Here is an 18,919-nt window from a genome sequence, read left to right as displayed (position 1 = left end):
GGAGATATCATTAACGGACCGTTTTTCGGTACAAATCCCAGCGGACTTAACGCAAGAGCGGGTGCGTGTAAAGCGTACTTCTTACAAATTTGAAAACTAACAAGATATTTGAACCAAATTTTATATATATTGCATCCATCTGTCCAAGGGTAGGTTTCCTTGGTGTCTGTTAGTTAGTTAGTTAGTTAGTTAGTTAGTTAGTTTGTTTGTTTCTTTGTTTGTTTGTTTGTTTGTTTGTTTGTTTGTTTGGTCTGTTTGTCTTTCTCTAACTTGAAAACTACTGGATATATTTCCACCAAACTTCATATTTAGAATCCACCTATCCTTTGGGTAGGTTTTAGGGCAAATATTGTTTCTAAATCCCTGAACTAATTGGGGGTTTATACGAAACCGAAACCGTGATTTTGCACTCCCTCAAAATACACACAACCAAACTTAATGCAAATCTACCTGGCTTAATGGAAATTAATTTCTAAACCTTTTCTTTCATGTGCATCATTTCAATCACTTACAGGAAAGATAGTATGATCAAACTCTACACGAACATTGGCCCACCCAGTACCCATATGTGAGCCAAATGCTATGTCACATAATTATCCGAAAAGTAATGCAATGTAAGATAATCTTACACAAATTTCAACCTATTCAACTTTTCTGATTCAATCTGACCCATGAATAGATTAGATGCGAGAAAATGTCATAGGACCAGCCATTTAGATCGCTAAATACTGCGCCTTACGGTACAATCCTTTGTCGATATGGCGTACCGTTTAGCAGCAGTTAATTTGTAAATGAAGGTCTGCAATATTGTAAACATTCATATACTTTCGTATGCCCATCTGTATATATTCATTGATGTCGATTTGTAGCGATCGAGAAAGGATGTGTCTGCTATTGTAATCAGTACTCCCTACACCGACTTTGACTGCTGGCAGTAGGAATGGGGTCCTCCTCCAACTCCTGTGTAACTGGCATTAGTAAGGAGGGCCTACCATTTTAATGAATAATTCACTTTTCGATTTGTCATGCAGAAGGCAAGGGATCATGCAGTTTTGTTCGAAAGTCCCCTACTCTATTGTGTTTGGCTCTAGGCCAGGGTGCTCGCCATTATAAACAAATGTTCCAATCTAAAATTTGACTAGCATTAGGCATAGTAGCCTGCTATTTTCATGAAAACTCACTAATTCTGTGTGACTGGCAGTAAGCTGGCTAGCAGCAGTAAAAAGGGACTGTCATTATAATGATAACTGCACAACTCAATTTTGACTGGTGGTAGGGAAGTTGCCTGGTATTATAATAAAAACTCCTCAACTGTAACCTGTCTGAAAGTAGGAAATGGATCTGCCATTGTAACTAAAACTCCCCAAATCGATTGTGACCGCGCAGTAGGCATTGGGGCCTGCAATTATAATGTAAACGTGCCAACTCGATTGTGAATGGCAGTAGGCAAGTGAGCCTGGCGTTATCATCACAACTCCGCAACCCTCACTTTACATTGGAAACAACGTATGTGGACCTCCAATTGCTATTTCTCGGATAAGGCTAAGAGACATGCAATTTTAAAACAATCTCATTTGCTGCACGCACAGTATTTACGTCGATATCCGTATACAATGTAGACTACCGTAGCGAAGCACGGGTACATTTGCTAGTTTTCAATAATTCGTCGCGCTCTAGTTAACCTGTAATCAAAAATCCTTTCTGCTAGTGACACACACAATCGACCTGGATAAGGTTTCATTACATGGGTGGTTAATGCAAAAGCATCATCTGCGACAAATACATACATACGGGACTTGGCAAAGTTTTTTCTGGGGGAATATTTAATTTATTTTCCACCATTTTCTTATAAAGAGATGTAGATTTAAAAACACCGCCATCCGATATTCGGGCTTGACACCCTACATCTGCATATATTAAGTTGTAATTAGCATCACCAACTCCAAAAAGCACTATACTTAAATTTCCTTTGTAATTATAATACATGCTGCCACTATTTTCTGGGGCCACAATCTGAACGTGTTTGCCGTCATACCGCCTAAAGAATGAAGACAATTCCATCTTACTGAGAATCGCCCCGCTACTTCTGTCCATTCAGATTCAGTTTTTGGGATCTGAAAATCAAGAAAAACATTGCAATACAATAGAATAAAATATAATAAAAGAACAATAACAATAAATTATTACAAACGTGCTGGCCTTTGGTCACAGAAGTCCCGGGTTCGATTCCCGGCAGGGTCGGGAATTTTAACCATCATTGGTTAATTTCACTGGCACTAGGGCTGGGTGTATGTGCCGTCTTCATCATCATTTCATCTACGGGTGTTAAATCGGAAGACCTGCACCTGGCGAGCCGAACATGTCCTCGGACACTCACGGCACTAAGAGCCAATACGCCATTTCATTTCATTACAAAATAACATAAAAATTAATAAATTGAAATAATGTGTTTGTCTCCAGAAGGTCAACAACGGTGAGGAAGAACAATATCAAGCAGTAGAAGAATCTGTTCCACCTCAAAAGGAATTTAGAAGTCCAAAAGAAAGAAGAACAGCGTGCGTGAAGGAAGAGGCGGCTACTTGAAGAGCATATTGCTTATAAACTAAAAAACTGCGGAAAGAGTCCAGTGGAAATTTCATTAGCTCAGAGAGAATTTGATGATATAATAATTAAATTGCAAGTGGGAAAGTACAGCAGAGACCAGTCAGCTTGGGCAACGCTGGACTTATTAACCCATCCAACAAGCCGTAGCACAAATAGCAATCACTCAGTCTATTCGGGTTCCTTTTCATCATCCTGCGAAAGTGTCCCTACTCCAGATTCAGATGCGATGGGACAAGACCAAATAACACAGACTTTATCTAACCGCTTTTAAATGATGAAATGCCACTAAACTTGTTACCAATATTGCGTAAGTTCGGAAAAATATTTCATTCATTATCATGTTAATTAGTTATTATTATGTTCAGCATTGTTTTTTCATTAGAGCGGACAGAATTGAGTCAATTTAATTGTAACCAATATTGTGTTAATTTGGATTTATGTTTGTTTCATTATTAAATATAAGTTAAATAAATTACGTATAGGGCCTATAGTAAGTAAATAAAAATTTTATTATATCTTACCTTTACAAATCCTTTTAGAGAAGTAATTAGGGCCTCGCAGACTTCTGGAACGATAAGTGAAATAGCTTGTTTTGAAATTCAAAAGGTATACATTAAACTGGTAAAAGATTCACCACTAGCAAGGGACCGCAGAGTGACAGCTAGCCTCACAGAAGCTGGAATGGTATCCCGAAATACAGTCTGATTCTTTGAAATCTTTCCTCCAACCATTTGCAAAAGGATTTCAGAATCGGTTCAGTTCATCCTTAAAAAATTACGATATCCCACGCCATGTTCTAGTTTTAATTTTTCAGAATGATTAATACCGGCGGCAATGCCTCCCGAGAAAAGGTTTCTCCTCCAGTACCGCTTACTTTTCCGTTATATTTTTCTTTGTACGGACAATAAGCAGTTTAAGCTCAAATTAAAAGCACAAAAAGCAATTTCTTGCGCCATTTCGCGCCGATTCCTGTGGTGTAACTGGCTGTATAGATGTGGACGCGGGACATTGTATCGCAACAGTCTAGGGACAGTGTAATGTCCCGCGACTTTGTCGCTAGGTGTGTACTAGCCTTTAGCCGCAACGAGCGACACTTTTCCACTGAACATTAAAGGAAGGAATTAGCTGAAATAACAATAGAGATTGTACAAATTGCTTTTATTTATAATTTCTAATTTCATGCGATTTTTAGTAACTCTTCAGTCTGTCCAAACTTAAAAGAATGTCAGGTGGCTAAAATTGAATAAAAATTGTTTATTTCTCCCAAAGTGGGGTGGGGAGAGTGACTGCCCCCTTCGCCCCACCGCTACTGGGCATTCTATTATTAAAGGGAGTGAACAGGCCGATGCCTTGGCCAATGTGGCGGCTAAAGGACAGGGTGGAGCATACCATCTGGCATTACCGTTTACTGATTTTTAGAGCAGTTGTAGAGATACGATCAGACAAATATGGCAAAATGATTGGTGTCAACCCTCGAGTGGAACCGTACGCTCCTTCCGATTATATCTAAATCTCCGTGGTTTAAACAATATTATTCTCGACGTCATATCACTAATATTATTTGTTTGCGTCTCAATCACATGTGCACTCCTGATCAGTTATACCGCATGAAACTGGTAGAGTCTAACCTATGTAAATGTCATACTTCGGTTGGTACAATTAACTATATTTTGTTTCAATGTCCGCTGCTCGAAGCTAGCAGAATAAAATGGTTGCAGCCGCCTTTTAGGCAACATTTCGCCTTGCCCACTCAACTATCATGTTGGATAATAAATCCCACGCCCAGTACGGTGGTTTCCCTTCCGAAACAAACACTTTTATTTAATAATTTCCCCTTGTACTTCCCTTGTACGTTGATCTGGTCATGTTCGTGTGGTAGAAAGTTGCCGAGAAGGATCGCTCCAGAGTGAAGTTTTGTACCTTGTGTCCTTGCGAATTTCCTGTGTGTTGTATACTTGTGGTAGATTTATTATACTCTATGCCTAACTATATCCCTTGTGTTTTCGTCTCCTCCGTATTTTGGTGATCATTCTAGGGCCAGTAACTGGGTAAACCGCTATTAGCGAAGCTCATTAAATTATAAAGAAGAAGAAGAACTGCTCCAATCTTCCGTCCCGCACTGATCAACGAAATAATAATAATAATAATAATAATAATAATAATAATAATAATAATAATAATAATAATAATAATAATAATAATAATAATAATAATAATAATAATTGAAGTCCATTGATACTCCTGATGTCATAAATATAAAATTTCCAGTTTCCTTTGTCATACAACCTCAATTCAGAAACACGATTCCGTCACGCAATTCCGTTGAATTTCTGTCTGTCTATAACCTAGAGGGTTACGCCGTCTCTCTGATCAAGAGATGCAGGCGGGTTGAAGAGGAAGTGAGGGATTGAGGAGAGGGGTAAAGGATGTGAAGTAAGAAGGAGATGGGAGGGTTTTTTGGCCTATGGGCGAATTGCTTTATTGGTTCCAATAGTAAGTAAATATAAACAAAAAGATTAAACCAGTGGCCACTTTAACTTCTTTGCTTTTTTGACATTTTGTAAAAAATAAAATATGTTTGCGTTTCTTTCATTTCTTTCTTTTTTCACAGTGACACTATAAGATATATACAATTTACAGGAGTGACATGATTATGTACGATGGAAACAGACATCATTAATTCAGCATTTGATTTTTCTGAAGTTGCTAGCTTCTATATGAGTGTAGTCATGTAGTTGTAGTATAGCGTATTTCTTACAATAATACAGGAGATTCCTCGCCTAAGTTGAAACTTGTACGTAATAATAATGGCGTATGGCCTCCGGAGAGGCCTGGTGCGGGTCTATTAGACGACCTGCATGTCTGTGAAGATGAGGGAAATACGCCACACACACACAGCCCCCGAGTCATTGGAATTAACCAATAAAGGTGAAAACCCCGATCCGGCCGGGAATCGAACCCGGGACCCTTTGGACCAAAGGCGAGCATGGAGACGGACAACCAGTATCTAAGGAAGGAGTGTGAAGGTGGACTGAATAAGATCTGAACACACCACAGTGTTGTCATGTAATTAAAATTAAATTGTTCCCTGTTGGTAGGAGTGTTGTATGCAGATTTTGCCGCAGGATTTGAGTTATCTCGGGTGAATGCTACGCTAGATGGGTATGGAAATTAGGGAAGAGCGTCCCGTCCAGGTCGTGTTGGGGGGGGGGGGGGGAGTGAGTGAACGGGACCAGGTACAATGGTGAACTGTGGGGTGAAGGTGAAGACCTGAGTGGCAGATTTGGTAATGCAGCTGCTTGGAGTTGTTCAAGGACGAAGGAATGTTGAAAGGGATGGATATTGAGTAGGGAGATGGTAATAAAGCGGATTAGGTCCTCTAATGTAGGTGGTGGAAAGAGAGAGTGGTTGGAGCCAGTGGGGGAGTCAATCGTACAGATGGGGGCTACGAGATCCCGTCGGTTGGCGGGAGGGTTGCGAGAATACGTGGGGTGAGTGTCCCTGCAGGTATGACATTTGGGGGGAAGTTGAAGATGAGGACATTTGGAGATGTGATGAGATTGGGAACAGTGAGCGCAAGCTGGTTGTGCAGTGGTGCATCGCGCCGTGGGATGCTGATTGTAAACGAGACACCTGTCACAACAGATGGGAGGAGGGTCTTAGAGAATTACACCCTATGATGATGCCGAAAAATAGAAACTCCACTGGCGATGACGCGATCTATGTCCTCCACGGTGGGCAGGAGGATGCGGACCATAAAGTTATCCCCGGAGGAATCAAAGATTTGAACGGCCTTCCGAATCGAAATGCCTTCATGGGGAAGTGGCGCCACTTATTTCTATTTCAACGGGGAGTTCTACGAACAGACAGAAGGGGCCGCGATGGCCTAAAAGAACATATCCGTCACACCAAGAACCAAAACACAGATATTTCAGCGGTAGCCAAGCATTCCTACGAAACTAGGCACGGGATATCATTTGACAAGACCAAGATTCTAGCAGCTATCCCTTGGAATCTAGAAAGGAAAATCCGCGAGGCTATCGAAATCAAGAAACATCCGAACAACATAAATTTAGAAGAAGGATATAACATCAGTAATTCTTGGATGCCTATCATTCATAGTTTAAGACATACAGATCACGACATAAACACACGGGCCAAAACCCCATTACATAACAGCGCGGGCAAGCCCCCACTACCTAGCTGTGACACATACCTTCCAGAATACTCACGAGACAGCCAGGGCTTACGTCAGCCAGAAAGGCCAGGATATAAAAGGCCAAGGTCCGGGCCACGCTAGTAGTGTAATTTCTGCCTGGGAGACTGATTACCTCGGATGGAGTAGGGTTATTTCAGTCGCCTTGACAAAGAATACTGCAATGTATTCGAAACGTCGGCAAACTGTACGTGATGTGCAGACAAGTACAACACGGTTCAACCCAGAAATTAAATTAAATAATTCTTCACACCGTGGAAGCTTCACTTCTAAGATACCTGGAAGCAGGTCACACTTTTATGTCTGCTGACAGCTTTCACCACCAGGTACCAAAAAATGTAAGGCAAAGGGTAAAGTTTATGACTTTGATGACTTTGCAGAAGCCGTGCAAAACCGTAATTCTGGGTTCTTTATCGAAACTCACTAGTTCTTCAAATTTTGTTTGATGCGTTCGACTACAGTTCATCTCATGTTATTACGAAGACAGAACCAAGGCCTTATTTGTCTGATATTGTACAGGTCACATTGAATTAACGTTTTTAAAATCAGTACTTGAATAAGAATAAAGTTCCAAGGCCACCTACTAGAACAACTTTAAGATGTATCAATAAGGAGAAGCAGGAGGAAATCATCAAAAAATTGGTACCATTGATGCCAGAAAGTCGACGCAAGTTCTGGGAAAACTTGCCACTATGTGACGTGCCTGACTTACTTTTAGAATGTGATGATCAGCTTAGTTTAAAGAACCTATTTTAAGCCTTAAATATTTGAGTTAACAGGTCTATCGTTGCAAACATGTAAATGGTCTGTTCACTATGAATAAAATAAGATACATAGACGGAAGTCAAGATGGCAGTGACTTACATTATGTTCGCGTGTAATATTGTCGCTTGGAAGTATTGAATAATCGGTCATTCTAAGCTAAAATTTATCGTCTGAAGCACCAGAGTGAAGCTGCTAAGTACTTTTGTAGTGAGTGTGGTTTTAAATCTGCGATGTGGAGATTAGTGTTCATTAAAGGATCACTCTCATACCTATTACCTCATCTTGTTAGCTAACCGATAATGGCCGCCTCTGTTGATGGAGGTCGGCAAGTTTTTTCTAACTCAATGAATCTAAATAATGAAAATCAGCAAGTCTCAAGTAACCTCACGATTCGACAGAATAAAGAAATCATAATTCCCACCCGTACCGGTGAACCAGGTAACCTCATGACAACCTCAATTACTGTTCCTAACACACTTAATCAATCTCCTAACAATCCAAGGTTAAGTTACTCTGCAGCAATGCAATCCTACCCTACCAAAGATCAAGCTATTGTTATTGAATCTTGCGATGGTATTAGTATCCGAGATTATATACTAGCAATTGGAAAAGTCACTAGCCCTAGTAACATCCGATTTGTCTCACGGATGTCTAATGAAAGAATATGTATCTTCCTTGCAAGTCAAAAGTGTGTTGAAGAATTAATTTCAAAACATCCTAAGATAATAATGTCTCCTTGGAAATAAGACCTCTCCTAACTAAAAACAAACGAGTTATTCTATCCAATGTTTGCCCTGTGATTCCTAATATTGTTATTGAAGAAGAATTTCTCAAACTCGGCATTAAACCAATGTCAAAGATATCACCTATTAGAGCAGGTTTAACAATCCCCGGATTTTCTCACATTCTCAGTTTTCGGAGACAGATTTATATTCAAAATGAAGACTTTAACAAACTTCAAGACTCACTCCAAATCGAATATGAGGGTACCAATTACTGGATTTATTTATCCTCTGACACACCCACCTGCTTTCTTTGTAAAACTGGGGGGCACTTAGCTAGAAACTGTCCTGATAATGATGAAATAATAAATGAAGGCTCCTCATTAAATCAAAATAGTCATTCTCATGGCAAGATCAATCTAACAGAATTTCCCCAACTAGTAGAGGAAACACAAAAAATTAAAACAAACGGTCAAGAAAATATTACCTGTACTCCCTCACAAACTACTGTTCAGACAACTGCTACATCTACATCTCTTCAGTGTTCTCAAAATCAAAACTGTGGGCCTTTACCCTCAGGCGAAACGACTCTATCCTCTCATTTGGAATGCCCTCAAAACCCCTCATGTGTTCATCTTGCTGGGTCGAAGAGACCAATATCACTATCTAGCAGTGAAACTACAGGCAGAAAAGACCTTGATTTTAAGGAACCTCCCCTAACAACTGAAGCTAAGACAAGTGAACAGACAGGGAAACACAAGACAAAACAAACTTACAAGAAACCAAAGACAGAAAAAGAAAGCACAACTATTAGTGATATGCTTAAGCCAATTTAGCAAGTTCTAGAAGCCAACCCTCAGTCCTTTCCCCTCAATTACTTACAACTCCAATCCTTTTTTTGAAAACAGTATTGGAGTTAATGACATTGCAGCAATAGCTTCCAATTACACCCAAGATCTAGAGGGTTTAGCCCAAGCCCTTCAAGAACTATTACCATACTACACTGAAAAATCCATTAAGAACAGGAGTACTCGAATAGTCAAGAAACTGCTTAAGGCTGGCAGTGAAAACCGAGGTGAAGCAATTAACAGTTTAGTTCCAGATTACTCCAGCGATAACTCTACTTCCCTCACATAATAATGATAAAATTCCCTCTACACTTGTTTGTCATTCTTATGACTATATCATTACTTCAATGGAACCTCAACAGTTTTCGATCACAGCGAGAGTATTTACAATTTCCACTAGATAAACATCAGCCGTCAGTTGTCTGTCTACAAGAAACTAACTTTAGAGATAACTTTGTTTCCCATTTAAGACAGTTCAACGTACATTATAAAAACCGAATTAATCCAAATCATGCAAGTGGAGGCGTAGCCACCTATGTTAAAAATAATTTACACCATCAAGAGGTTCCTTTAACTACTGATTTAGAAGCAGTCGCAGTTTTATTATACCTTCCACAAGGTATATGTGTATGTAATGTTTATTTTCCTACGAATAGTACATCTCACGCTGATGATTTAAGAAACCTAATACAGCAACTCCCCAAACCCTTCATCTTGATGGGTGATTTTAATAGCCACAACAGTTTATGGGGTAGTCGCAATACTGATGCAAGGGGGAAATAAATAGAGAAGATACTAGATGAATTTACTCTAGTATTATTGAACTCAACTGCTCCAACTCGTTTTGATATAGCACACGGAACATACAGTAGCATAGATTTAACTATATGTACGCCAGATATAGCTGCACTATTTAACTGGTCCATTTATTCAACTCTACAAGGAAGTGACCACTTCCCCATCATAATTAATGATGATCAAAGTTCTCCAGACAACACATCAAAACTCCAAAACTGTAAATGGAATTTAAATAAGGCAAAGTGGCAATCATTTAAAAAGATTGTAAATAACTATTTTAATGATCTAACTCCAACAAATAAATTTCCTTCTAAGTACATCAATGGTATTGTTCAAGACTTCACTGAAGTAATAATTAAATCTGCTGACCAGAGCATCCCAAAAACAGCTCCTATGCCCTTCAAGGAAACGGTTCCCTGGTAGAATGACTCCTGTAAAGAGGCTATCAAAAATAAAAACCGTGCTTACTACCTATACAAAAGAAATCCTACGCCTGAAAATAAAATCAATTTTCAAAAACACCGAGCAATAGCACGAAATAAAATAAAATAAAGTAAAAAAACCTCCTGGTTAACATTCATCTCCTCCTTAACCTGCCAAACTTCACAAAAAGTTATGTGGAATAAAATCCAAAGAATAAGTGGCAAATACAATAAATTCTGTATTACCTCTCTAAGAGATCCAGTCGCTGGGTCAATTGTAAATGAACCTCAACAAATAGCTGATCAACTGGCTAAATCATTATCAAAAATCTCTAGCGATAACAATTATGAACCTGAATTTCTTCGCATGAAAACAACTCGAGATCCAATAGACTTAAGTGAAACTGTACCTACACCGAACTATGCTTATAATGATACTTTACAGTTACAAGAAATGGTTACAGAACTCAACAAATGCGGCAGATCTAGTCCTGGCCCAGTCACCATTCCATATGAATTTTTAAAACAGCTTCCACATAGTGCACTCAATTATCTACTTGCTATTTTCAACTATATATGGAGTTCCAAACTATTTCCAGATCAATGGCGTTGTGCTATTGTAGTGCCTATACTCAAACCAGGAAAGGACATTTTGATCCCAGATAATTATCGTCCCATCGCCTTGACAAATACAATGTGTAAGCTACTGGAGAAAATTGTTAACAAGAACTTACGCTGGTATTTGGAACATATACACTTTTTTAGTGATGCACAAAATGGTTTTCGTCAAGCACGTTCAACAACAGATACTCTGATATGTTTAGAATCAGAAATCCGAGAAGCTTTCCTGAATAATCAGCACCTCATAGCTGTTAGTTTAGACATTGAGAAGGCATATGACTTAGTGTGGAAAGACTATCTAATTGAAACACTGATGAAACATAATATTTCAGGAAACATGCTTCACTTCATTTATAATTTCCTTAAAGATCGCCGAATTCAAGTCAGGACAAATGGAACTCTTTCACATGAAGTAACCATTGACAATGGAGTTCCCCAAGGATCAGTCATCAGTGTCACATTATTCCTCGTTGCAATAAATGGCATTGTCTCCAGTATTCACCTACCAGTAAAGGCTTGCCTTTTTGCCGATGATTTGACTATACTAAGTGCAGGAAGAAATAAATTAACTACTCAACAGTTACTTCAAGAATCAATTGATAATATCCAAAAATGGGCTAAAGTTACAGGGTTCAAGTTTTCCAAAACTAAAACCAAATGCATACTCTTCTCCAAATGAAAACATACTGTACAAGACCCTGAGCTGTACATGGACAATCACAAAATTGAAACAGTAACAACTATGAAAATCTTAGGAGTTTTATTCGACACTACGTTAAGTTGGATACCTCACCTGAAAAACCTTAAAGATGACTGCTTGCGAAGGCTGAACATAATGAAGATCCTGGCAGCAAAGAACTGGGGGGCAGACTACCAAGTGCTAATGAACACGTACAAAGCCATTATTAGGGCTAAATTAGACTATGGCAGCATTGTATACAATTCCGCAAGAATGTCTTCACTCAAAATCCTTGATTCCATCCAGTCCTCAGTTCTGCGAATTGCTCTAGGAGCCTTCCGTACCAGTACAGTAGCCAGCATTCAAATAGAAGCAAATGAACCACCACTCACAATTAGACGTAGACAACTAAGTTTGACTTACGCGCTCAAGGTAGCAACTATGAGTGAATCAAGAATTAAGTTGTATGCTTTTCCTAACAAGCATCAAGGTACACTCATTAAATCAGGATCACAACCACAGCCTTTCAATGTCAGAATAGCCAAGTTTCTTGAAGAACTAAATTTAAATATCCCTCCAATACTCCTCACAGATAACTCTCTTAATGTCCCACCATGGACTATTACCCTTCCACAAATTAACTTTGAAATAAATTACAGTGTCATAAATGAAACTGACAGATCTCACTACCATCAATTATTTCTTGAAATTTCTAATAAATACCCAAGGCACACTGCAATCTATACTGATGGATCAAAATGTGAGGAAAGAAATGGATGTGGGATTACATATCCTGAACGTACCATGCTATACCGATTGCCTGACTACTATACAATCTTCTCTAATGAGCTGTACGCAATAAAGCAGGCTATGCTATATATTTTGAAAACCAGCACCTGTAATAACTCCATCATTTTTTCTGATTCAAAAAGTGCATTAAACGCAATAGAAAGTCCATCATCGAAACACATCCTTGTACAAGAAATACAACTGTTGTTTAACAACATCATGAAAGAAGGCAAACAAGTCATCCTTGTGTGGTTACCCTCACACAGAGGTATTCAAGGGAATGAATCTACTGATCAAGCAGCTAAAGACGCTACTTACCTCCCGCTAGGCGATCTAACAATAGCTACCCCTCACACTGACGTTATTGCCTATGCTAAAACAAAATTATACCAACAGTGGAAGATAAAATGGCTTCAAACTTCAAACAGCAAACTCCACGAAGTAACAACGGAATCTACAGTACAACACTATCTTCACAACCTTCACAGGCAAGATCAAGTCCTAATAACTAGAATACGGATTGGCCACTCCAAGATAAGTCACAGCTACCTCCTTGAGAAGAAACTGCCTCCCATCTGTACAACATGCAATAGTGTGTTGACTGTGAAGCACATCATAACAGACTGTTCACTGTATGACAAATGGCGCCAGTACCACGGTATACCTAAGGATATTAAGGGGACACACTCATCTCCGTCACTGTGCAAACAAATTATCAAGTTTTTCAAAGACACTGGTCTGTATTCAAAAATTTTAACTGTTCAGTTTAAAATACCACTTTTATATTTTTTTCATTCTTCACCCTACTGTAATTTAATGTAAATTCTACAGCTAGAAGTCACGATAAGACCTTAGGGTTAAAGTGACTCTAAATTATCTTAATAAAAAAATAATAAGATACATTTACAAGTGTGGTCTTTGTTATTATCAAGAATATGTTGCTACCCTTAGATTCTGCCTTGACAACTCTTTCAAAATATGAAGGCAAAAAGCAGTAAGTGTAAGTTACTGCCTTTTCCCTTAAAAAGTAATATTCCAATATATTTAGTGCACTGAGGGAAAAAACAGTAAGTGCATTATTGCCTTCTGGCTTAGTAAATACACCAATCAAAAGTAGTAATTGTAAATTAAACTGTGAAAGAGTAATATTTTCCCAAAGCAAACCATAAAATTGATTTTAAAACTAACAAATAGGTATATATAGCAAGATAATTTTGGTAATGGGACATTTCTAACATTAAAAAATCTTTCAAAATGTTAAACACTTAAATTTAAGGGTTACATGTTGAATGCAGTTACGTCTTTTTGACTTAGGAGGTCAGAGTAGCACCCGCGGAGCCTGCACCCCTGGCGTAAGCAACGGTTAAAAGATGTCGTAATTGATATCTGAACGCCGTGACATGTTTTGCAGACGTCAAATGATTTTGGATGGAATTTTTTCCACGACAGTTGACAGTTCCGAAACTTGCACATTACGGTACTCTTATCGGTGCAATAAAACACATCATTTTCGTACTGGAAAGATGTTTTATATTTTATTGTTAGGCGTTTAGTAGCTGTGAGCTTGAATCCGGGAGATAGTGGGTTCGAATCCCACTGTCGGCAGCCTTAAAGATGGTTTTCCGTGGTTTTCCTGTTTTCATACCAGACAAATGCAGGGGCTGTACCTTAATTAAGGCCACGGCCACTTCCTTCCAACTCCTAGGCCTTTCCTATCGTCGCCATAAGACCTACTGTGTCGGTGCGACGTAAAGCCACTTACGCTTCCCTCCGTGTAGCGGGCGACAGATATGATATCGTACATAGTTCTTCTTCTTCTTCATCGTTATTGGACTCCGCATTGCCTCCGTCCAGTAACTGATCTCTTTGATTTTTGTTATTCTTATATTATGAACGATACTGAATATCTTGTTATACTATTTAGAATTAAATTTACATCTATAATACCGGTATGTAAAGTCGTGGAATGAGCCACTGCAATCTAGGCTATAAATCATTGTATTCACGCTGAGGGAAATGGTACCGGTACCTTAGGGGAAGGCGTAAAATTGTATTCTCAACCATTTATGTTATTAGTGGTCCTATCGATAAATACTATATAACTAAAGTTATATAGAATTAAATTTCCGATCAGTTATGTCGTATACATTTTTACCGTACCGACTATGATAACAGAGATATTCATGAATTTGTATTTTTGTTGCTAAGTCCATATCAAGGCCGAGCCACGAGAAAATGGGTAAACAGAATTTAATGAAAATCGGTATGTAGAGTCGGGGAATAAGAAACTACAGTCGCCAGGGATGGCAAACCTACAGTATGACACGCGTGCTACTAGGTGACACGCGAACACGACTTCTGTGGCACGTTAGACAAAATACTAACATATTTTATTTTAACATGTGAGTCGCCTAGTTGCAAAACCAGCTTGTTCGGATGCAAAACCTGCCAACTGTTGCTGTGTTCCACATTGTACCGTTTATCGATTATTATTTTATAGAATATCGATAGCGTCGCAGAAGTAGAACCTCAGACAACGTTACTGCCTACGTGTGGCTTGAAAGCGAATTTCCGAAAGGTTCAAACCAGATTGCCTCCGCAGTGCATCACAAACTTCTCAACTTAGACCTGACCAACCGAACCACACTGCGAATTTTTTGCGACGGCTGCGGCGGCCAAAATAAAAATACCACTATGATGGGCATGATTATCCGGTGGTTTCTGCATGAAGCTCCGAATACATTGGAGAGATTCATTTTATGGTTTCCTATCGTCGGACATTCATTTATTCAACCAGACCGAGTTTTCGGCAAAATAGAACGACAACTCCGGAAGCTTTCTGTTATTGAGAACCCTACTAAATAGGATACGTCGAAATCATCAAAAAAATTCCACGCTGGTTCGTTCGGGAGATGATTACACAGTACATGATTGGAAGACTTACGCCCAGAGCATCCTGAAAACCCCAGGAACATGGCACTTCCAGTTCTAGAAGGCCAAGAAGCTGATTTTTACGAAGAGCATGATTAAAATAGTGTGCTTTGTACAAGGAGAGTCCTTTTATAATTTTGAAGCGTGCCAGCCGAAGCCTTACTAACAAAGGCAACACGTTTACGAACGATCTCTCTGATGTCATCCCAAAAGGTAAAGTCGTGAAAAAAGCTAAACTCGATGACGTAAAGAGACTTTTGGCTCTCCACTACGGAGATCAATGGGACCAAGATGAAACTTTAAGTTTCTTTAAGGATGTGTTCACTCAACAGGAAAGCTTTACTGCAGAGCCCAGCAGAGTAGCTGATCAAACAGACGAAGTTTTCGAACTACTCGACGACGCTGACGGAGTGAGTGTCGTTTAAAACTAAGAGTCTGTAACAATGTGAGATGTGCTCTATGTCGAAAATCTAGCAACATAGGACATTTTAATATTACGCTTTAATAAATATGTATCTATTAATTCTATGGCCATATTTTTACAAATGTTATTAGGTTAAAGCAAAAAGTAACGTATTCTTAAAATTCGTCTGTTTTTAAAATGTACCTTTCAGTTGTTTTACAAAAAATCATGAAACAGTCAGTCGAATGGATTTATGTGTAATTCATACTAATACCTAAATGAAATCAGGTTAGGAGTTTCATGATGATTTTAAAGGAAAATAACAGACGGTACACTTGACAGTAAAAAGAATAAACAAGACTTCAATTGACACGCTAGTTGGTAACCCTGGTGTTAGCTATAAACAATTTTATTCACCCTGGATGAAATGGCAGTTCAGGGGAAGGTGCCTAAAATTTATTTTTTAAATGCCTATGTTATTGGTCCTATCGAAAGGTACCGTACTACATAACATGAGGAACCCGCGTGGGTTGGATCATTGGCATAAAATAATATAAATTAGAGGAAATTATAGGAGAATGGAGTGAAATTACAGTAGAGACCGGATGTGTGTTGAAATTCCGTTGCCTTAGCTTGAAGCTGGAGTATACGTGTCGAGGTCACTGGATGGCACAATGTAGAAGCTATGGAATCTTCCACTCATAAGGGGAAAGGAAGTGTGATTGAGTTACTTGGATTTAAGCTGGCAGCCCTTTTTGTGCAACAAACCAGCGTACAGTATGTTTGAGGAGAAGGGGAAAAGAAATATGGCCGCCAGTGTAAAAGCCCTCCAATAATGGATAAAATTTCGTCAAGGACAACATAGAATTAATTTTAGGCTTCCATTTGAACGAGAACTTAAGACGATGTTCTCCATATAAATTATTGCGACAAATAAAGGTAGTTATACCTAAGAGGATATTGCACCACTGATGAGGGGATTCCCCTGTGTGTCGGTGTGCCGGAGGAAAGCCACGCGCTGCTGTGGAGAGGCACTCTGCTGCGCGATTCGGAACGGGATAGAAGGATGGTGTATGGCGCTTGTCACTCGTAGAAATCTTGAGCATTTTCTTAGCCTGATAATTGTAATAGCCTCAAAGCATAACTGAATCCGACGCATCTTACTTTCACGTATATAATGGGAGTGAAGGAATAGTACCAGAATATTAACTGTAACGAGATAACGAGGTCCGCAGTGATTTCGAGTATTGGAACGCTTTGCCGTGTCGCGAGTGGTGTATCGCAGAATGTTGCAGAGACTGAGTGGTTGTTTTTCTTTGTGATTGTATCAATAATAATGATGAGTGTATTTATAAGTGACCCACTGTATATGTTGTTTGTGATTTTAGTGTGATAACAATTGTGAACCGGTGTAAATAAAAATGCCAGCACGTATGAAGAACATGGATACCCAGGAAGGCATTAGTGCAAATGTTAAAGTCACCAGTATGGTGCACTAAACTCCACCATGGGGCCTGCCTGAGATTCCAGATGTTGTGTAGCTGAACGGGACGCCACCGAAGTGATACGTACCACCTGATTCATAATAAATCACTTATGCACGTTCAATTGTTAACTTGTAAATAATTTTTTCTTTCCTTTCATGAAAGTTAATTTTAATATTTCTTTTCTACTGTAGCAAAGGGTAACTAGTTGTAGGGAATAATATGTGATATACTGATGCCTGGGGGGAAGTAATTTTGTGTAGAATAAGTTTCGTGTGTGAATTGATCTTTTTCAATACCTTGATTACGGGTGTGGAAATGTGATTTGCATAGTGCGCGATTTTTCAGATGTGATATCCGTGTGTGTGTAAATGCTTAAGTAAGATAGACGGCATTCAGTATGAGTTAATAATCCTGAGAATAGGAAAGTAGCTATGGCATGTGCATGATAGTATGTTAAGATCATCGAGAAAAATCATTGGCGTTGTGAAGAGTCGAACCTGGGCCGCTGGCGCACATTACAGTGAGATTTTAGGGTTCATTTTTATCAGTCAGTAACTTGTATATCTGAACCATTAGACGGAATGTGCTGTCAGGAAATAATAATTTGTCATATCATTCAAGTGAGGTTCAGGAAGATAGTTTCGAAGTTAGGCATTTAAGAGACACATACCAGTCGTGGGAAACGAACTGATGATACTGTGAAGTATAATATGAGATACATAGAGCCGGCAAATTGATAAATGTTTCTTGAGATGATGTGAAATCCAGGAGAAATGTACGAATTAAATAATGAGATATGTGGAATGTGTAAGGTCCATTGAAAAGCGCTAAATGCTTCAGAATGATTATTGTTATTGTTAGCCCGGGAGGCCAAGTGATTACTAAGATAAGTTAAAAGAGACATGCATTTAATTAGAACGGAGAGATAATTTAGTGTCCACATAAAGTTTGCCGTGTTATTGGAGATAGCAGATGTGAGTGACGTTCGGAGATAACTGTGTCGTTCGCTGGCTGGTTGTGTGTATTTGAGGAATCCACTGCTTGGTTAAGGTCTTATAAAACGAGAATACTAATGTCATTTGTTATACAATTCCACTCGAGAGATTTTAGGAACAGCACGTTAATAGGTAAATACTAATTACACTTCGTGACTGCCCACATTGTGTCGTACGAAAGGATAGGTCACTGTAATGTTGCGATGCTGAATACCTGGAGTTCGATGCCCGGCCAGGTCAATGGATATGGTGTTTCTATCATGATGAGTTTGACTGTTGTTGTGTGTTGTACATATGATGTGCAATTTATCATGAACTTGTCAATGCAAATTCTGGTTTTGCAGTGGCAATTTTCTATTCGATTGTGTGAATTCATTTCACCTGTGGTTGATATTTTGCGACAATATTGGTTCTGCCCTATTGTCCTAGAGTCAGTGTATATTAAGATAGATTATCATTTAGCGTAGGTCCTTTGCTACAGAAGTTGATGGTTAACTTTGTATTATTCGAACAGTTGAGTGAGCGTACGTGAAATATTTTCCTTTTAATAATGAATCAGAGTAGTAACTTAATTTAATCCGGGTCAGGTGTACTTGTCGGTTCGGTCGCGTTTTTCCCGTGTTGTATATAAAAAGAGTA

At 38.9% G+C, this 18,919-nt stretch overlaps 1 protein-coding gene across 1 annotated transcript in view; it reads right to left on the bottom strand.

The window, feature by feature from the left end:
• Positions 1 to 1,658: 1,658 nt before the first annotated feature.
• LOC137498971 (fibronectin-like) overlaps positions 1,659 to 18,919 on the bottom strand; it is a 434,037-nt gene continuing 416,776 nt past the window's right edge. Inside the window, exon 12 of the mRNA XM_068226885.1 lies at positions 1,659 to 2,114. Coding sequence (XP_068082986.1) covers positions 2,101 to 2,114 — 14 coding nt within the window. The 3' untranslated portion in view covers positions 1,659 to 2,100. The remainder of the gene's footprint in view (positions 2,115 to 18,919) is intronic.

The sequence above is a fragment of the Anabrus simplex genome, chromosome 3, assembly GCF_040414725.1.
Source record: "Anabrus simplex isolate iqAnaSimp1 chromosome 3, ASM4041472v1, whole genome shotgun sequence".
NCBI lineage: Eukaryota > Metazoa > Arthropoda > Insecta > Orthoptera > Tettigoniidae > Anabrus > Anabrus simplex.
This window is presented reverse-complemented; position numbering and strand designations above follow the sequence as displayed.